The 22,222-nt window shown below is 38.5% G+C and overlaps 1 protein-coding gene across 2 annotated transcripts in view; it reads left to right on the top strand.

Moving 5' to 3' along the window:
* Nucleotides 1–22,222, top strand: part of GALNT2 (polypeptide N-acetylgalactosaminyltransferase 2) — a 72,934-nt gene that overhangs the window by 21,607 nt on the left and 29,105 nt on the right. The window contains exon 2 of one of the 2 annotated variants that reach the window (XM_088143398.1): nucleotides 17,673–17,766. The exons of the other annotated variant lie outside the window; for it this stretch is intronic. Coding sequence (XP_087999524.1) covers nucleotides 17,673–17,766 — 94 coding nt within the window. The remainder of the gene's footprint in view (nucleotides 1–17,672; nucleotides 17,767–22,222) is intronic. 2 annotated transcript variants of the gene reach the window in all.

Here is a 22,222-nt window from a genome sequence, read left to right as displayed (position 1 = left end):
GATTGCTTTTTTACAGTGGAAAGAATGCTTGGAGAGAGTTATTTAGGAATCTTCTTATAAAGGAGGCTGGTGCTTGCATGATAGAAAATAAAGATATGCTTCATTGAGGAAATAACTTGATGTTAGGAAAGCCTAAGTTACTCAAGTTGATCTAAATAATGAGTTTGCAATGTGCTATCCTCCATCATGGAGACAGAGCAAATTAGGTGAAAACCTGAACTGTGCAGATCAGGGTTAGAAGTGAAACAGATGAACTGATAGAGGAAGGAGGTGATGAAAGCCCTGAGTACACAGTTGTCACCAATGGGAAGCAAGCTGCATAAGAACTTGCATGCTAAGTTCTTTAGACAAGGAAAGGAGATAAAAGCACAGAATTCTTTTGACTGCCTCTACATCTATTACTCTGCTGGTCAATAGATTTATAGGTAGAGGAAGCTGCTGTATGCGAAGTTGAATCTACTATGACTCCAAGATCTTTTTGCTTTAATTTCAGACAGCTTTGGCACATGCATGCACAATATTGTGTTTCTCTGATTAAAAAAAAAACTTCTTTCATCCAGTGAAGAGTTCCATAAGTGGAACAATTGGTTGGAAGTAATTCTTGGTAATTTTTTCTTCTCTTTCCTCTCAAATCTGCTTGGGAAATTTGTGGAAATTTTGAGAACAGTATGAGGTGGCCTGGGGGGTGGGGAGAGTGGGGGGCAGCTGCTGAGCTACCGGGCAGATGCAGGGAGACAGTCTCTAAAAATTACTTTCCTATATCAGCTTTTGCTGATTTAAAGAGATTTCTATCTTTGGAGAGATATTAGCTAGACATAACACACAATATTTGAATTAGGAATATTCAAAATTTATTTATAATGTTTGTTATTCTGCTGATTCTGCATGAACTCTCAGCATTTACAAGGATACACAAAATCCATAATCACTAACACCACATTACACAATGCAAAATCCAACTAACCCTGATATCCCTGTATGTATCGCTGCCTCATCCTGTACTCCTACCTTTGATTTTTCTTGCCCTAATGTAGAGCTTCACATTTGTTCCTGTTGACATTAATCTATCTGATTTCTGTCCATTATTCCAGCCTATCAATAAGACTTCAATTGCTGTGCTAGAAAAGATTACAGATAAAATTAGAATACTGTAGCGAAACATCAGAGGCAGGAACAACAGTTCTATCAAATCTGGATGGATTTTATGCATTATCTTAACTACAGCAAACCTACTGTCAGTAATATACTTGGTATGTGACAAATATGAAGGGGTTTATTACCTGTTTCTCCTTTTTATTTTTGGTAGATTTTTCTTTTTTTCCTTTTCTTCTTTTCTGTGTATTATGGATGTATTTATTCAGTTACTTATAAATGTTTGTTAACTGCTGTTCAACAGGAAGGAAAAGAAAAAAAAAGTTCTTCTGAGTCTTGATGATGTTCTTTAGCGTTTTGGCTATTCTCCCATCTTTGTGTTGTCTACAAATTTGATACTCGTATTTTTTAAATTTGTTCAGTGTTGAACAGCAGAAGACCTAAAATGGAGTCCTCTGCTATGCTTGATTACATTTCCTTCTACTTTGACTTGGAGCCACTGACATATAATATTTGAGTATGATTGTTCAACCAGCTTTGTATCTGTCTAATTGTAGGATAGTCCAGTCCATTTTCAGTCATCTTCTGTACTAAAATGTTACTGTAAACCACCCAGAGTCGCTCTTGAGTGAGATGGGCGGTGACTAAATGTGAATACATACATACATACATACATACATACATACATACAAAATCTCATGGGAAACTTTGTGAAATGCTTTTCTGAAGCTGAGGTTTGTATTTCCCCTGATTATCTAAACTGGCCACTCTATCAAAAAAGGAGATTAGATGGGTTTAGCATAATTTATTCTTGATAAAGCACCACTAGCTCCTGCCAAGAAATGCGTACATTTCTAAATGCTCTCAAACCAATTGCTTAATAATCTGTTCTAGAGTTTTACCTGATATTGATGTCAAACTAATCTGTCTGTAGTTATCCAGCTATTCCCCCCCCCCGACCTTTTTGAAGATAGGAAATATATTTATCCTTCTCCAGTCCTTGGACACTATGCCCATCCTGCATGATTTCTCAAAGATCACAAAGAGGCTCTGAGATGACATTCATAAACTTCTTTAAGACTTGTCTGGGAACTTATGCTCATTCATGCTAGCTGGGTGCTCCCTTACTCTTGCTTTACTCTTGCTCTGCTCTTGCTCTGGGCTGCCATTTTCTCCTTCTGCCAGTTGTTCTGCTTAAGTTCATTTGAATGCAATGGCTGAAGTAGAGTAAATATTGAGGAGCTCTGCTCTCTTTCTGTCACCTGTTACTCTCTTACTATCTTCTTTTAGCACTGGCCCTGTTTCTTCCTTGCACTACTTCCTTATATTACCAAAATTGGCCTTTTTGTTGCTTTTACTTTCCCTAGAAAATCTAAGTTCCCTTTGGGCTTCTGTCTTTCTAACTTTCGATCTGCAAATTAGCTATTTGCTGGTGTACCTCATCTTCCATTTACTATACATGTCCCTTTTAGCTCCTGGTTCAGTTGAAAGCTCCCTAGGCATTCACATGGTTTACTAAGTTATCTCCTGTTTTTTTCCCTAATTGGAATGGCATGTGATTGTATTTATTGCATCTTATTTTGGGGGGGGGGGAACCAACCCTAGTACGCACCGTTTGACCTGAGAATTTTTTTCCATGGCATCTCATCTAGCATTTTTCTAATGTTATTGACATAGGCTCTCCTGAAATCTGTTGTGCTTTTACAACTATGTTTCAGTTTTTCTTTCTGAACCCCAAGATTCCCATTTGTTTTACTTTACGATCTAGCTGTTCCCTGTGTAGTCAGTTGGTCTTCTGCAGTATTAATTTTCTCTTTTCCTGGGTCATGTTGTTTGACAGGAAGAAATGAAGAAAACATCACATGAACTGTTCAGCATCTTCACCCTCCTGGTTTCATAAATTTTATTAAATTTCAGAAAGATTTTAAAAAGTCAAAGTCAAAAAGAAAAAACATCAGAAAAGAAAAAGCATAGAAAAGGAAGAGTAACTTCCGACTTTCTTTGGTACAGGTATAAATGTAAAATACGTTCACCTCTTACTCTAATATCTAAAAATTTATGTAATAAAAATAATTTTTAATCTAACTTTCAGAAAAATCATAAAGTCAATCTATTTCAACAATACGTATGATTTATACAAGATATTTCTATAGGTATAAAATACATTAAATCCCAAAATCAAAATTGCATTTTTTTGAGTATCAAGCAAAAAGTCCAAGAGTGGTTTCCAATTAGAAACAAAGCTAGACAACATCCTCTCTTTAAGCAATTTTGCCATCTCTGCCAGTTCCATTAATTTTATTATCCATTCTTCAGCTGTAGGTATTTGTAAATCCTTCCATTTTTTGTACATATAAAACTCTCGTTGCAGTTATCATATAAAGAAATACATTTCCATATTGTCCATCATACCTAAAAGGAAGGTTTCTGGTTTCAATTGCAAATCCATTTTCAAAATCTTTTGAATCAAAATGCAGCATCTTCACCCTCCTGTCCAGCACTTCATAATCTTTTGTGATACCCTCAAAGTTTTGCTGTTTGTTTCCACGTGGATCAATAATAGAAATTTGTCAGTTGTGTGTGTGTGTGGTGTGTGTGTTCTGTTAAGTCCTGAATGTTACTCCAGGGAAGCAGCACACTTCTCTTTACAGATCATTTGGCCAACAGATTGCTGCTTTCATTCCACTCAATAGGATGTCTCTGATTACTACCAGTAGTTGCTTTTTCAGCTTCAGGACAGATGCTTGTGGTAGTTGCTCTTCATCCAGGGGTCAGAAACATCAGTAGTGAGGTCCTGGAATTTATCCTAAGATTCCATAGTAAAGAACTCTTCTTGACATACTTGGGTCTTAGGGGAACATTACTTCATCTTTTCATCTCTTCTGTTTGGCTTTCTTCTGGGATACAAGCCCTTTGTAGGTCTCATCAACAATTCTCCATCTCCCCTGATAAGCTGAGAAGTAGGCAGTTTTGCCTCTAGTCCTTTCACTTCATCTTTCATGGGAACAATCTGCTTGCACTTGTAGCATGTGTAGTTCTTGTCTTCAGGGGGAAAAATATATAAAGATAGCACATCCTCTGCAGGTCATGAGAGCAGTTTTCTCTGTCTCCATGTTCTGCTGATGAGTAACAAACCACAGAAACAGTTCCTGCTTCTTGACCTCCATGCTAAACTTCTGCTTGCTCATTTAATGACCTTGCTGTCTGTAGAACTGGTTTCCTTATATGTCTCCTGAAGATGCCTCAAGAAGGTCAGCAGCAAGCAATGCTTCAGTCACATACAATAAGGAATCAGCAATACTTAGGAAATCTCAGTGGGGAAACAGTTCCCAGTAGCAATCATTCAGTAGTCTCTCTTCCTCCTCTTTCTGCTCATCTAAACTCCCCTTCCAAACACCTGTTTGCTCTCCTTCTTCATTTGCTCAATGAGCTTAGTAATATCCTATCTTTAGTAAAGTAACATTCCTGATTTAAAATGGTTTCTTTCTGTTCTCTTCCCTTTCTCATTTGCTAGTCCCAGTTTGTTCTCAATGCATGGATCTTTAAACAGTTTGATCTGTTGGGACAGATGATATATTATATATTGTTTAAAGTAAACATCCAGCGTTAACAATATGAGAAATACATCTTCAAATCCAGTTTATCTTTTTAGTAATTCAAAATAAAAACTCTTGAATAGCTAGATTGCTGCTCTTTGATCTACAAGAGTTGAGAATATTGCTTAAATATTGTCCTGCATGTCATTTAAAAGCCCCAAATAGTCTAGTAAGAGTATGTTCAGAAATGAAAGGAATTTTCATGATTTTCTGAATGAATGATTTCTGGTTTGAAGGCTTGAATTTTCTATTACTGCAATGACTTTTATCTTATTTTCATCAGACTCAACACAATTTTTATTTTTTACTTAGCCTTACAGATATACGCAAATATTTGGTGGGTTTCACTTTTCCCCCAGAGGTTTACATTCTTTTGCGATCATTGTATGCAATTTTTTTAGTGAATTTTATATATTTATATATATATATGATTAATATCCCTATAACTCTGAACATATGTATGCATAATAACTTCAGATACCTAAGCAAATTATGTTAAGAGTCCTTGCAGCTAGAACAATGGTCAGTAACCTATTTCTGGCTCTGGAGACCATGATAATATGGCTTGGATACCAACATACTTACATTCAAAATGGATGAGATATAGTATTTTATACTTCATCTTGTGTATTTGTTTATTTCTGGAGTGTGTTCAGGAAATGCCATGTCGCTGGTCCCTGAGCTAGACTTTCGAATTAATTAATTACATAGCATACTAAAAATGACAGTGGTGCATTGGGAGGATTGTATTTTAATCTATTTATATTAAGTAGCTGTAAAATCTGTATGTTTTGGTTCCTGTTTTATTGGGGATCTTTGTATATATTTTGTCCAGTTTCAGACTGAAGTCCTACACATGCTTATTTGGGAGGGGACTCCCAGTGAACTGAATTAAATTTGCTTGTGTGTAAATATCATAGAATTACCTTGTATATTAAAGTTGCAGTCTACTGAGTCTGTTGCAAAGCTACTTGGTACACTATTCCTTTTTGTAACAGGTCATTCACATGAACACGCACATGTGATGTGGTGGGTTATGCCCCACTGGATCCCACAAGAAAGTCTCCAAATCCTTTATTTACAATCTTACTGCAATCCTGGGAAACACGCTGTAATGTTGCCCCCAGACATTTTTTCTCTAGAGAGATTCCTCTCTCCTTTGGTTTAGTTGGGCAGGAGCAAGTGGCAATCTTGGATCCTTTAGTAACTGACCAGATGCTTTAGATTGGTCCCTTTCTCCAGAATGAGTGTCACTGTTTCAATAAGAGTTTACATCTTTATTATGTATGTCAAGGTGAAAAAACTTAAAAGAAGTTGAAAGATACAAAAGGAGAAAGGAAAAAAAGAATAGTTTCTGAAGGGATTGATCTCAGCTACCTGTTCTGTCAGCCCAAGATCTCTCTCTCACCACACACACACACACACACAACACACAACAGAAAGACACAGCAGCCCAATTTCTTGCCTATAAAATAAAGCAAAAATTATATTGTAAATAGTGTTCACTGATTTTTCTGTTCTCAACCTGGATGTCTAAGGGTTTGGGCTGTTTTTCTCATCCTGCTTTCAGCCAGGCAGCTCCTACTCTTTCCTGTGAAAGACAAAGGGAAAAAAGGAGATTGCTCTGTTCTCTTTAAAAACAAAATAGTGAGAGCTATCAATTGTCTCCTTAGTATTTTATTTTCATGGGCTTTGACTGACTCTATCTGCAAGCTGGATTGGCAGGTCAGTTATTTTTTTCTGCCTTATTCTTTCATTATCTGAATCTCTTGGAATGGAATTTTCCCCCTTCACCACACCCTTTTACAGGGTGTTTCATTAATACAGGTGCAGAATCTCCCTCCCTCCCAATAAAAGCATTGCAGAAACCCAATAGTTAATTCTGAATAGAAGTAAGTAAAACTATGGGCTTAAGAAAAGAGTAACATGGAGTAAAGCATGGGGTAAAATATGGCTCAGTAAGATAGAATATTCCTAACCCATTGTCTAAAATTTACAAAAGAATAATGACCAATCTCCCTGGGAGCTATGCTTCAATAACTCCTAAAAATTACATGAATTATCTTTTAAGCTTTGATAATTAACAATTGAAGAATAACATTAAAATAAATATCCCCAAATGAATGGGAATATGGGCAGATGAAGTATGGCAAAAAATTAATGAGATTAGTGACATGCCTGTTCCTTAAAAAAGAAATGCTATTTTGCAGATGGCCACTGAAGATAGCACAGAAAGCAAATTAATGTGCAGAATAGTAAGTAGTTCATAAATAGCAGAATATATACTTGAAGGTTTGAAAGAAGTTGAGGGTTTTTTCATGCTGTTTAATAGAATTCTTTACCATAGGAGGTCACTGTATCAAAATCAGTTATAATTCTAAAATTCATATAGTCGGAATTGGAAATTTGCCATTCTTTTTCATTCCTTAAAAGAGGAAATGTTTAGTTTACTTCAGCATTATTGCCTTTATCTGGTTCATTCAAAATGTAAGAATAGCTTATTGATCTGAACTTGGATTTGTTGGGAGAAGGGGATTTAGCTTAGTCTTGTATCTTTCCAACAAAGATTGCAGCATTTTGCTGCAGATATCAATGCTGCTTAAGCAATATCCCCTCATCATTATCAGCTAAAATTATTTGAAATAAAATTGTCAAACATAATGGTGACAGATGAGATCCAGGTTCTAAAGGACTTTGAGGAGAAAGTTTGGATGCCTACTTAGAAGGGAGTAGCTGGCATGTGTGCATGTTTTGGTTAATTCTTTCAACTATCATATGTAGGTCCTTGGATTAATCTGGATACCTGATGCCCAGTACATAATCTACAGCTGTGCAGTGCTTCGGACCTGACTCCAAAAAGGTGCTTTGGAGTGTTCAGTGGTACTTGCATAGTATCTCTCAACCATTTTTTCCTGGGATCATGCAGCAGTTGTGGAAAGCAGCCACACAGTCCTGGGAAAATATGGCACTTCTTGAAAAAGCTGCAGACACATACTACGGGAGTGCTCCCACACAGTCTGAAGTACCTTTTTATGCTTGAATTTGAAGCACTGCACAACTCTAATATATTCCTAGGAGCATAAGAATTTTACTTACGCTACCATCATAATTTATTACAGCTGTGGAGACTTGAAATGACTACCGAAAACTGTGAAATACAAAACATATGTCATTCCAGTGAGTTGCAATATGCCTTAGGCTTGTCAGCTCTGAGCTAATAATTAAAATAATATGAACGTTGTGAATCAGCTGTATAGAATGTATGTATTTTGATTTTGGGAAAAGTTAATACATAGCATGTGAAAGTTGCTATTGACCAGAACTCATTCCAATATAGTGGGCTAGAATACTAACAGATGGAATATTTTCAGTGCTTTATCCTCATATGTAAACAGGGAAAATAAATAGGAAGAAGAGATAAGGAAGAGAGCATTCTGAGCAGAGGGGGACTGCATGTTAGCTGTGAGGAGTGAAAAGGACATCTCTTGGAAGAGTTGCTGGTTGCAAGTTCTGTGTACTGACAGCTGCTGATTGTCTTTATGAGTGATTTAGTGATTACTTCCTGATGAGTAAGCAGAGATTGCAGGAGGAATATAAGGTAGCCAGGAAGAGTAAACAGAACATTGCTAGGGGAGATTGATGGAGGGGGCGGTTTAAGGAAGAGATACCTAACTCATTTTCCCTCTAAATAATAATATGCACTTGAATTACCTGAGAAAGCAAGGTATTTCTATTTGATGATACCTTAAGAAATGAAGATGAACAAACAAGACTTGGTAGCTCTGGCTTGCTTGTGATATGTTTGTACTGATGCTTGAAATAACTTAGCATATACTTTCAGTGAATAAAAATTTGTAGCAATGCTTGAAAAAGTCAATGGATTGGAGCAGTGAATGGCTAATAGCACATCAGCTGCTGAGAGAGGTTGAACATCTACCCGATTTTTATTTTTTAAGAAGTGCTACAATAGGAGCTGAAACAAGAAGACAATCATTGGAGCAAGAGCTGTGGATGGATGAGAATGACAACCAAGAGGAAGACATACAGAAGAAACAGAAGCTCAGAACTGGAACTCAGAAAACAACCTTTAAGCTCTCAGAGAGGAAACACGCTTTGAATCTTCCTCTCAGAGGAAGAAAAAGAGATGCTGCAAAACAGGAGACAGGATGGTATATCCCTGAACTGCAGAAAAGAGTAGTAATTGGTGACTTGCCACTATGAGGAACTGAAACACATGTATGCCAACCAGACTCACTGGCTTCCGTCTGAAAGGATTAGAGAAGTGACTGAGCAACTTCCAAGATTTGTCAAGTCCACAGACAATTAGTCTTTCTCAGTAATCTATGTGAGACTAAACGATATTGCAAAAAACAACTATAGCTGTATAACCATATATGCAAGAGTTGGTTCTCTGATAGAGATCCGAGAGGCTGTTATTTATTTGTTTAATTTTTATCCTACTTTTGTTTTTGGCCAGCTCAAGACAGTGCGCATACTGATGCTGCCACCTCCCATTTCCCCCACAGTAACAACCCTATGAGATAGGTTGGCTGAGAGAGAATGCCTGGCCCAAAGTCATGTAAATAACCAGCTGCAACTTCCCTGTTACCAGTGAAGGGACCCGCGAGCAATTGTAGGTCTATAGGTTAGATTGGGAAATTTAAAAAAAAAAAATCCAGAAGAGAGCAGTAGCAAACCACATTCATATTTCTGTCAAGGGAAATAAAGGACATGTCCATTTAATCATCTGGAGTAGAACTCTGCTCACTTTACTATTATACTTTTCCAGCCCTCCTCATTTTTGAGGCTCTTACAGCTTTCTTTGCAGTTTTTTGTTCTGAATGTATTTGTATTAATTAGGAGTCGAAGCACATTTAGCAGATGGGAGATGGTTTGAGCCAAGACTGAGTAATGCCTTTAAAAGCTAGAGTGTTTTGAAACGTATTTGCTTCCATTGAGGCGAGGGGGGATGGCTACTTGGTTTGTGTAATATTTCTGTTTTTCTTTGTGAGCAGTGACCTTCTAATTCTTACTTGTGTTGACTGCCCTCCAGGGGAAATAGAATCTGAGGATGTCAAGCCAATAGTTTTACCTCTTCTGTTACTATTCATGTCCTGCAGTCCTGTGGATTGGATCCCTTCCACGTACAGAAAGACACCTGTGAACGGAAGTACATTTAATCTACCAGAGGCTTCTGTTGAGTGGGTCCAGGAATGGCACATTTTGCCAGTGTTTCTCCCCCCTTGGCCTGCATGCCTCTAAGCATGTCATTCTGGAAAGTTCACCAAATTTATGGGGCAAATTTTTAAAGGGGAAGAGGTAAAAAAAATGCCTCTCCCTTCAAGAGTACTGGAGCAGATGTTCAGTTAAGAGAAACAGCTAGTGAAATCTTTAAATTCAACCCTATCACAGTGGTTTGTTCTGCTAGCTACGAATAGAAAAGGTTGCTTTTGATTTATCTTCATTTAGTTGTCACTGCTGCCAAGGTTGGTGCTCACATGGTAATTGCACTTAGCTTTTGATGGAAGTGTCAGAATCCCCACCTCCCACCCCATGTATGAGTATAAAGCACTTCTGTGCATACAAGAGGAATAAAAGTTACTTCCCTTCCCCACAGACACACTTAGGATTACATGCTGTGCTACAGATTTTCTCACCCCTAAGAGGTAGGCAGGAGGGAGGGTAGAAAGATCACAGTGTGCTTGCAGAACTTTCTGTGGCCTGTAGTTCATGATCATTATAAACTTCTATTCTAGCACTACTCCCTAATATTATGGGGGGGGGGAACCTGAAAACGTTACGTAGTTCACTCAGTTCCCCTCTGCAATTGCTATAATATTGTAAAGTACTTTGTCCATAACGGTGCTGTACAAGTGAGCCAAAATAGGCATAATTAAGATTTAATAGCAACTTTTAAGTAGCTTTGAAATACTGCATCAGAACAAGGTTGTTTGAGCAGCTTCTGCACTTTATCTTTCCCTGCTCTTCCTCTCTGCAGTTCCTTCTGTGTCTGGAAAAAATTATCCAGATGACCAGTCATCTTACCTGGCTATAATTAGAAAGACGGTCACTCAGAGTCAGGCAGAAAGCTTTTGACCTGTGGGTGGGTTTGTGAGTTTGTGCGAAACGTCTTGTGCAACCTCTCAATACTACATAATATGTCTCCTTAGCAAATTTTTAAATGTTTGATTTTATTTTTTTTCCTCCTTAACTGTCAGCCTAGCGAAGTAGACCAGAAAGGAAACACAGCCAGATGAGCTAGTTCTACTTTACTGTTAGGTTATGTTAACAAAATCTTGCAAGTCTGAAAGTGTATCTCTTTCCCCATCCCCTTTACAACCCAAGAAACTAGGGAGGGTCTCTTCTGAATCTCTTGCCCCACCCACATTCCTGCTGCAGGCTAAGCTGCCCCTTACCCAACTGTTGCTCTGGCTGCGTCTCTTCCCATCTCGCAAGGTGATTCCCACATACCACTACATCAGCTCTTAGAAGCTTTCAAAGTGTATTTTCCAAGTTGTAGGATAGGTTAGAGATGGTAAGGTAGTTTTTAAATCTGTTTCAGTTGATTTTTATCTGCCTGCCCGTGCTAGATGTATAAATGCTGTTTCCTTAGATAAACAAGATTTCCCCCCTACACTTAATTGGTGGCATATGATCTTGTTTCTTCATCTTTCTCCTCTCTTTATTCAGTAATTACTGAATAAACAGTAGCTGCTGTTGTAGTGAATTCAGGATCACTAAATTTCACAGATGGCACCTACCTCCTACTGTCATCTTATCTACAGAGTTAATCATAGACTTTTCTGGCTCATTCAGTTCTTTTCTTTTTTATAATGGTTATAAAAACATTAAGTTCATCCAATTGGTGGAGTATTAATACTTAATAATCATGACATCTATTTTCCTGGCACCACACACATGGTTAAAAGATAACAAAACTATTTGCTTTGGATGAAAAAAAACTATCTGGAGAAAGAATTTAAAGTGTATGTTGCTAGAATATCAATGCTTGCATTTAAACTGGAGTACTAGAATTTCTTTTTCTTGTCTCTTATAGTTTGTTTTCTAATACTGTTCATGATTTTGCAGTGTTTCTTTCCCACAGAAATATGCTAGAATTAATTTCCAACTGACTTAGTAATGATACTAATAGTTATTACTAGCCTATAAATACAGTCCACTTTACATTTTTTTCATTAAAGTTGCCCATTTAATGATTTTGCATATATTTGTTTGGAAAGCTTGACAGTGAATTACTACTTTCACTATCACCATCAAAAATGTGTTTGTTCAGTTAAAAAAGATGATTACAATACTAATGTTCCACTACAGGACAGTTTAAAACAAAGAATCTCTTCTAGGGTAAATCTTGGAAAATTGTATATTTTTAAACTTTATTAAACTACAGAAACTGTTCTTATAATCCATCCTATCCTCATTGTTTACTTGAATTATTTCATGGTTTGCATATATTTAATTTATATTTTGTTATATGTATATCCTGTCTTTTCTTCAGGAAGTCAAGGCAATATACATAGTAATCTCTCCATTTTCCATCAAAACATCCTCAAGTAGGGTCAAGAAGTAATTACTACTCACACAGTGACTTTCTATGATAAAAGTAAACTTCAGTCAAAACTAATTATTGTATTTTGTTATCCTTTCCACTTTTTCCCCATTTCTCTTTGCCTCCTTTTTAAAAAAATATAAAATTGCTATTCAGCAAGCTATATGATCTTACATAGTGGAGCTTGGAATTAGTTAACTAGAGCTTGCATTTCTAGTTTTATTAAAGCACTTTCTTAAATAGATATTCCTTTTTCTTGTGTGGGTGACATCCTCTGATACCTCCAGATTCAATTTACTATCAGCTTTTAAAATCCATTGGGAATGTTTCCCTTAACAATCCTCAAAATTAGGTCTCATTCAAAAAAACAATAACTTGCATGAAATAGTTTATAGAAACCCACCTTGATTTATAATTGGCATGCCAAGCAGGCAGAAGAAAGGCATTGGTGCAGACCCAGTGCTCTGGATACAATAGGATTATCATTTACTGTTATAGTGTATGAAGTGTTCAGCTGTCAACTGAAAATTCTGTTATGTTAAACTAGAGCTGCTACATCTGGGCTACAGAAATCCAGATGTCCACTAGATGGCAGTAAAATCTTAGTTTTATCTTTTTACTGACATCTAATGGTCATCTGGATTTCTACAGCACAGATATGGAAGCCTGTACTGTATTAAACTGGGAAGCATAGTGAGTCAGAACAGCTCTTCACACTTTTGCCATACCTTATAGCTGCTAAGTGTAAAATATTAAACTTCTGAGTTATTCAGAGAGTTTAAAGTAATCTTACAGGTTATTCCTCTAAATTCCTTACAAAATGGCAACTAATTTAGAACCATAGTACCACTGTTTGGGTATTGTACATTTTTATATAATAATTGAAGTTTATGTAGTAGATCTTACATTTACTTAGTCCTACATAGCTGGAGAAAGATAATGTGATGGTTTTGCATGCCTAAATAATGTAACTTTCTTCATTTGTAAACATGTGAATAGTCTAGTGTTTGCATAGCTAAATCTACCAGTTTTTATGTCAACTCTTGTAAATAAAGAGGAATTTATAGGACAGGGATTATTCAATCTCTGAGGTTTGTGTGTCATGCTATCTTAGTTAATCTAAATATTTGTAACTTCTTTTATATTTTTGCTTTCCCTTGACTTTATATTACATAAGCCAATTTCTTTGTGTATTGAAGTTTATTATTAAGAAATGGCTCCGCTATTATCCTTTTTAATGTGTGAGTTGTTTGCAACTCTAGTGCATTAATTGCCTGTTAAAACTCTGCGTCTGTCCGTCCTTCCATCCAGAACTTCTGATTTCTAACTTTTCGGTTTCTCCCCTAATAGAAATAAATACAATCATTAATAGTCTCTAAACCGTTTTGTTTTTTTTTTAATTGAGAATGTGTAATGTGTCTTCTTGTGAAGCCAGTCTTGCTGACACTTCTGCAAGAACACCAACAGGATTGGCTTCACTTTACCCTTTCAACTCTCCTCTGATGGAGTTCATGCAGCATTATTTCATCTTTCACTTTAAGGTGCTTTATTACTGATTTTAAACTTGAGCTACTCTGATAATATACATGTAACTATGTTCCTCCGCTCCTCCCATAGATCATACTTTGTATGTAAAATGTCTGGGTTCAGTTCTTGGCATCTCCAAGTAGAACTGGAAAAGCCTCCTGCTTAAACTAGGAACAGCTACCAGCTAGTACAGTATAGCTAATTTTGAACCAACAGCATTACACAGCTTGCTGAATTATATTGCAAGCTCACCAACATAAGAAAAATCTGTCAAATTTTCTTTACTTGGGTAAATCTTGAGTGACCTCAATTCAATCCGACTGACTTCCATTATACTGTATTATACATACTGATTTCTATTGTGTTTAGTTTATATAAAATGTAGTAAAGCTATTAATTTTTTTTCTGCGGTTTGTGAATACTGTAGGTTGTTCACAGTCACCACAATTAAATAGGACTCTAAGCTAAGTTAGACCTCTGTACCAAAATACAGGCTTACCTATGAAATGAAGGTAAGGACTGAAGTAGACTGCGTATATTCAAAAACCTAAGAAGAGCCCTGCTGGATCATATTAGTGACCTGGACCAGCATTTTCTTTGCCCATCAAATGCCTGTGAGAAGTGCACAAACTGAACAAAAGTGTGATTGCACCTTCTCCTTTATGTTTTCCAGAAATCAGTAACTGAAGATACATGTAATGAAAGTAGTATGTAGCCATCATGACCTATAGATAACAATAGCTTTATTTATCCTTTGGTTCTTTATTGGTATTACTTTTAATGTTAATTCTTTCTCCTGTTGTCTCCTCCAAAACGGTTAGGCTAATATTTGCTTTCAGAAGAAAAGTCTAACAGAGGTTAGCTTCATAACAGAGGTTTTCAGAATAAAATAGTATACATATGAGGTTCCCCTCATGAGGTTCAGTGGGAGCACCGACTTCCTAACTAAAAATAGCAATAAATATATTTATTTAGTCGGTTTATATAGCCATCCTCACAGCAAACAACTCAGCCCAGTGTAAGATTTAAACAGCAGTAAAACTATTAAAATGAACTATCATATACTAAAGCATAAAACAAATTACACTGGAAGCAATTCAAACAATAGGAACCCCCGACTTAATGCCTGGGGGGACAGTAGGTCTTCAGAGCCATGCGGAAGACAGGCGGGGTCAGGAATATCTGGCTCTTGGAAGGAATACTATTCCATAGGGCAGACACAGTGACAGAGAAGGCATGCCTCTTAGGTGCCATAAGATGACATTACTTAAGAGACAGGACCCAGAACATGCCATCCCTGCTGGATTTTAATGGATGGTCACAGATAATCAGGGATAGGCAGTCCTGCAAATAGCCAGGTCCTGTGCCATGAAGGCCTTTAATATGATAACCAGCACCTTGAATTGCACTCAGAAGCCCTCTGGCAACCGTTCTAGCTTGCAAATTAGCAGTGTTACATGGATGTACCAAGCTGTGTCCATAACTGCCCATGCCACTGCATTTGGGATCAGTTGTAGCTTCTGAGGGATCTTCAAATGCAGAGCACATTGCCGTAATCCACACAAAAGAGGACCAAAGGATAAGTGACCATGAATAGGACCTCCTGATCCAGGAATGGGAACAACTGGCACACAAGATTTATTTGTGAGAAGGCTGTCTGACCATGGCTGACAACTGCTCTTCAAGCAGGAGTCATGAATCTAGGAATACCCTCAGATTTTTCATTAGATCTTTCTCACAGTGGGCAATCCCATTCAGAATTAGAGATGGAAAATCTGATTTTCTAGGAAGCCTCAAAATCCACAGTTACTCAGTCTTGCTAGTGTTGAGCCTGATTCTGTTCCTCCCTATCCAGACCCCCACAGCCTCCAGACATTGAGTCACAATGTTGACAGCATCACTTGTGCAGCCAGGGGCTGTGATGCATAATTGGGTATCGTCCGTGTACTTAAGGTCAGACAGAACCACTCTCACTCAAGGATGAATTCACTGTTGCTTGGACCCTGGCCATACATTGCCTCCCAAGAGGTTTTGACCAGCCAGGAGGGACATGGATCTAATAAATAGGTAGTTGTACTCACTGCTCCAAGGATCCTGTCCACTTTCTCAAGACTAATAGGTTTGAAGTCTTCTCAGAGAACGATGTCAGACCATGCCTTAGCCAACTCAGCAGGACCTGCACAGCAGGAGTCCAAATTCTTGGACTAAAGCTGTCCTTAAGAGTTCAATATTAATTCTTGAAGGACTTTTTCCTTGTAAGTAGGTTAGCTCCAGCATGATTTCAGTTGTATGTTGTGTTGCAATTCCCTGACCAATTCCTAATCTGCATTTGGTCTGAAAAGGCTTCTCTCTGAACATAAAGTGGGGTTTTTGTTCTATGTATTTCAAAGTCCTCTACTAGAATGGGAGCCTGTAAGTAATTGTGACTTTCCCATAAGTGCTGAGAATCTACTGCTTTGTCCCGGGCAATTAGACATTAACATTTTAGAACTGCAAGATATTTTAAGGCCTGTTGTCTAATCCCTTGATTGCAAATTAAAGTGCAGTGACATAGAAAACAAGAAGCCCTTTACAAGTCCTGCTTCTTAGAATTGTCTGAATCTTAAATAAGTATTACTTAGGGAATTTTCTAGTACAGAATAACAAATATGGGTTCAGAAAAATGAAAAAGTATTTTTACCTGAAGTGGAACATCACAAAAAGCTGCAGTTTGACAAGGCAGGAAAATAATTTGCTCTAGCTATGTAGTGATTTGTGTAATGGTTAGTTAATTTTCTTGTGATTGGGTAGGATCTGATCCTGGTGACTGTATGAACAAATGTGCCACCCCTCCCTCCTTTTGTACTAGTCCCTGATGATAATCTGTAATTCTTCCAAAGATGTTCTGGTTATCTCTTTGATCCTATTCATCCAGCTTATTGGTTGTCTTCCACTTTTTCTACTTCCTTCAACTTTTTATTGACAGGTTAGGTTTTTTAACCCCATTATAGTGAATAAGATTGAAATATCTTCATTGCATTGTATGTATATAGATATTTCTGCCTTGGATATTTAATGAAGTGAGGCCAATCAAAGGAATTTTATACAGTTTCCTAATACAGGTAGTCCTCAGTTAATGACATTAATTGGGACCAGAATTTCCATCCCTAAGCAATGTGGTCATAAAGTGCAATGTCACAAGACCATGCAGCTTAGCCATGGCAATTCCAGCACTTCCAGTTGCCGTCGTTAAGTGAATCCTGTCCTGTCATTAAGCATAACATCACATGATCGCCATCTGCGACCTCTTGCCAGCTTCCCCATTGACTTTTCTTGTTGGAAGCTGCAGTGAAGGTCACTAATGGCGATCATGTGACTGCAGGACACTGCAGCATTGTAATTGCGAGCTGATCGCTGAGCGCCCAGTTCATAGTCATTGACCACAGGGACGCTGTGATGGCTGGAATTTTGAGGACCAGTCATAAGTACCACTCTTTCAGCACTGTCGTAAGTTTGAACGGTCACTGAACAAGTGGTTGTTAAGCAAGGATAAATGATAAAGAGAACTCATTTATATGAGAACTTTGTCTGATGTGTTATATTGTTGTGGAGAAAATACCTGAAATGAATGAATACTAGGGTTGTGAAAAACATTTATTTCAAAATTTGGAATGGTTAGAACAACTGTTTTGAACTTGAAATGGGATGTTTCAAGCTATGTATGTTTTGCACAATACAAGTGAATACTCAATACCATTGCTTAGTGATCCTTCTTGTTGACATTGTCATTTTAATTGATGTTAAAGACACCTTGATTCCAAAAAAGTAAAAATTGCCATTTCTATCTTTGTGGAACAGTTTTTTGAAGTCCTGTTTTAATGACAAGTCTGTGTTTGTATTTTTCTCCCTAGGAGGATCCAAATAATATTAACATATTAAAAAAGAAAGATCAACACAGTAATAATGGGGATGAAAAGTCACAAAACATGGAGACCTTGCCTCCAGGTACTGAAATAGTTGCTTGTTACTTTTAAAGTATTTCTCAGGAGTAAAAATTATTAAAACAGCAGAAAAGATACTTTTCTAACACGAGTATTATGGCTCAAGTAAACAGTGACGGGTGAGACATACATTTAAGTGTTTTGTTTCATGTATTCATATTTTTGACATCTAATGATAAAATGTAAGAACTTTTGAAGGTATAGTTACCTCAACCTAAAACTTACTGTATTCAGGTAGGCATATTTTTTTAGTAGACATTATAGGACTTACAGTGCTGTTAAGAAGAGAACTATTAACCTGCTGAAAAGATTTTAAACCAATCCATCCTGAATCATTTTGTAACAAAATTAGGATTCTGGAAACCCTACTGCCTTCTTATTGAAAGCCTCTAATCTTCCTGACTGATTAAAAAAAAAAAAATCTGAAATGGGAATGTTTCTTGAAGAGTCAGAGGTACCAAAACATCAAATGGACTATGCTTCCTTTCATCTTTTAAAGTAAGCAAATCATAACAGTAGAAACTTCTCATACTAGCTTACTGTTGAATAGAATTTTAATCACTGTTGGGACCAATCTGTGAAAAATAAATTTTAACACTAGTTAAGTGGCTCTAGGGCAGTTCTGGAGTAGTTATGATAAGCTGTACCAACATAGAGTTTTTATATATATTACACACAGACTGTAAAATGTGCAGACATAAATAAGGAAAACCTTAAGTAGCATGGTGTATTAGGCTTAGATTAGGCTCTTAATTTGGGACAGCCTTCTATAAAGCTTTGAAGATCAGGTTTTTCCCTAAGTAGGGAGATCTTGTACTATTCACATTTACTGTTTTGGTTATTGAATTGCCTTTGGGGTAATTTGTGTCTTACTATATTTTATTTTTATAGTATTTATTGTTTCAATTGTATTCTGCCCTGAGTTGTATATTGAGTGGGCATCTGTATTCATTGACTCATTAAATAAATTTGATTCAACCCCAGCTCATGTCTTAAATTGTTCTAACAATTTATGAGCATATACTTTTTAAATTAAAAACTCATGGTTCCTTCCCCCTTTTAATAAAAGAATAATTAATTGATTGTAATATTTGGATTAACTTTAAATGAAAAATAATTAAAAATTAGTTAATAAAACTAATGCTGGGCCTAACAAAGATTAATTCATCCTTTATAATTAATCTTTCCTGTTTAGCTATTATCCCAACATGGGCTATCCCATTAATATCCTTGAAGAATTTAATTTTTTTTTACTGATTATCTTATCTGTGGTCTTTCACCTTTACTAGTGCTCTTTTAATCCGTTCCTGTTAGCGTGTAACTTCAGAAAGTTAGAATCTCTGTTTGATTCAGATGCTAGCATTTACAAATCTAGAGAGACACAATTTCAGTACAGGTAGTCCTTTTTTAGTGACTGCCTCATTTAGGAACCATTTGCAGTTATGATGGTAATGAAAAAGTAACTTTACGAGCAATCCTTGCATTTATGACCTTCGCAGGTCTGTAAAGCAAAGGAAAGTTGAAGTACGATCATAAGCACAGTTGTGGTTTCACTTAGCAACCACTTCACTTAACAACTGAGTTGCCAGTCCCAATTGTGGTTGCTAAATGAGGACTAACAGAATTTTAGAAAAGATATGAACAGAGATATTTATTCCAAACACACCTTCAGATGTTTTTGCGCAGAAAAATAGTCTTAAAAGTGAAGAAAGTTTTTTTTTTCCCCTTGTTCAATGTTTATGTTACCCATTTGTTAACATGACTCTCTTCAACTAGCAAAACCAGCCAGTTTTATCTATTTAATTGATTACTAATGTGTCACCTGATTTCAGGGCTGTTTAAAGACTTTGAGTTCTCACTAGACATAGAGGTAACATGCCTGAATATGCTCACTGTTGTATTAAAATTACTTCCTGATTTTATATCCATAATAATTGTAGAGTGGACAATAAATCCAAATAGGTATTAATGAAACAGTTTATTTAATTATAGCCTGTTTATATAAATTAAATATTCTTGTGTGCTATACATATGAAAAGGTCTGAAATTATTTTATTTATTTTATTTATTGCCTTTGAGTCAATTTTTGACTCCTGGCAACTGCTTGACTACTCCCTGCAGCTTTCTTGACAAGGTTTTTTGGAAATGGTTTGCCCTTGTCTTCTGCCTAGGGCTGAGAGAGAGTGACTGGCCCAAGATCACCCAGCTGGCTTTGTGCCTAATGTTAGACTAGAACTCACAGTCTCCGGTTTCTAGCCTGATACCTTCCTTAAACACTAGACCAAACTGTAAATTAGGTTAAATAGCATCCTGAATGGATGTCAGTACATTTCATGTACAGTGGTACCTCAGGTCATGAACGCTTCTGTTCACGACCAATTCGGGTCACAAACAGCACCATTTGCAAAATTTTGCTTCCGTTCGCAAACGCTGGATCAGGTGACGAACAGGATCCGCGGCCATTTTCCCTGCCATGACGTGGTCGTGGCTTCCTGTAGGGAGGGGGACTCTCCCTCCAAGCAATAACCGCCTCCCCACCCGCCTTCCTGTCCTCCACACCAGAAGTTGCGTCGAGCAAGGTTAGCGTTCTCTCTCTTCGTACTGTACTTTGTGTCATATTTTTGTGGTTTTAAAAAAAAAAATACATATGGTTCAGAACGGATTAACCGTAATTACATTGAACCTTATGGGAAAATTTGATTTGGGTCGCAACCAAAATCGGTTGGTGACCAAATTCGGAGGGGTCAGAACGGATTAACCATATTTACATTGAACCTTATGGGAAAATTTGATTTGGATTGCGACCAATTCGGGTCGCGACCAGAGTCGCAGAACGAATTAAGTTCGTGAACCGAGGTACCACTGTATTTGGAATTTGGTGAGATGAAGGCAAAAATATGTTGGCTTGCAAGGTGATCTCGTAACTTGCTTGCTTGCCTTCTTATTTATTTATTTGACTTAGATGCTACCCAGCCCAAATCAACGCCAGGTCAGTCAATAATAAGGCCCCCCTTATTTGCGACCTTATTGGGGAGGAGCAGGCTGACCTGGCATGTATCACCGAGACCTGGCTGGCACCAGAGGGGGGAGTAGCCCTCTCGGGATTGTGTCCAGCCAGGTTTAGGGTGTGGCACCAGCCGAGACCCCAGGGCAGGGGAGGGGGAGTGGCAGTAGTCATCAGGGAATCCCTATTGGCCTTCAGGGGCCCTGCTCCACAAGTTGCTGGATGTGAGACCCTGTTCCTGAGGTTGGACACACGGGATCAGTTGGGAGTGCTGCTTGTGTACCAGCCTCCCTGCTGCATAGCAGCCTCCCTGCCTGAACTGCTGGAGGCCATCTCGGGATTGACAGTGGAGTTCCCCAGACTTATGATCTTGGGGGACTTTAATCTGCCATCCCTGGGGTTGGCCTCAGAGGCGGCTCAGGAGTTCATGGCTACCATGGCAGCCATGGGCCTATCCCAGGTCATTGATGGCCCGACTCGGGACAGTGGTCACACTCCAGACGTGGTTTTCTTGTCGGAGCAGTGGCAGTGTGATCTGGTGGGGGATTTTACATTATCCCCCCTGTCATGGTCAGATCACTCCCTGGTGGTGGCAGGATTCTCCTATGCTGCCCCCCTCCGCAGGGAGGCGGGACCTATTCGAACGGTCTGCCCCCGGCGACTGATGGACCCGGATGGGTTCCAAAGGGAGCTGGGGGTTGTTCCTGAGGCCTTGCTGCACAGCCCAGCGGAGGCTCTGGCCGCAGCCTGGAATAAGGAGGCGGCTGGGGCCTTGGACAGGATCGCGCCTATGCGTCCTCTCTTGGCCCATCACTCCTGGCGCTCCCTGTGGTTCACGGAGGAGTTGAGGGAGCTGAAAAGGGCTAAGAGACGGCTAGAGCGCCGCTGGCGGAAAACCCGGGACGAATCAGACCGAACACAGGTTAGAGAGGCTATTAAGGCCTACCTAGTGGCGGTAAGGGCGGCGAAACGTCAATATTTCTCCGCTCTTATTGCATCCTCAGAGTGTCGCCCTGTTTAGGGTCACCCGGGCCCTCCTGGGAAAAGGGGGGGCGGGGGACTACTTGCAGGGTCGTGCAGAGGAATTTGCTGAACACCTGATGGGTAAAATTGCTCAGATCCGTTCTCAGTTGGAAGCCAAGCGTGGAGTAGGTCCAGAAGAGTTGACCAGGGAGCGTTCTTGCCCAGTTATCTGAGAGCGGTTTGATCCTGTTGTCCCTGAGGAAGTGGACAGGGTCCTCGGGGCTGTCAGCGCAACCACCTGTGATTTAGATCCGTGTCCCTCCTGATTGGTTAGATCCACCAAGGAGGTGACCCTAGGGTGGGTCCTGGCGGTGGTTAATTCATCCTTGCAGGAGGGGGTGTTCCCGAAGCCTTTCAAAGAGGCTTTGGTCCGCCCTCTCCTCAAGAAACCGTCGCTAGATCCCACCCTCCTGGACAATTTTCGTCCAGTCTC

This window comes from Python bivittatus, unplaced genomic scaffold, assembly GCF_059951505.1.
Source record: "Python bivittatus isolate LINGU-HERP-01145 unplaced genomic scaffold, Pbiv_v1 ctg000020_np1212, whole genome shotgun sequence".
NCBI lineage: Eukaryota > Metazoa > Chordata > Lepidosauria > Squamata > Pythonidae > Python > Python bivittatus.
This window is presented reverse-complemented; position numbering and strand designations above follow the sequence as displayed.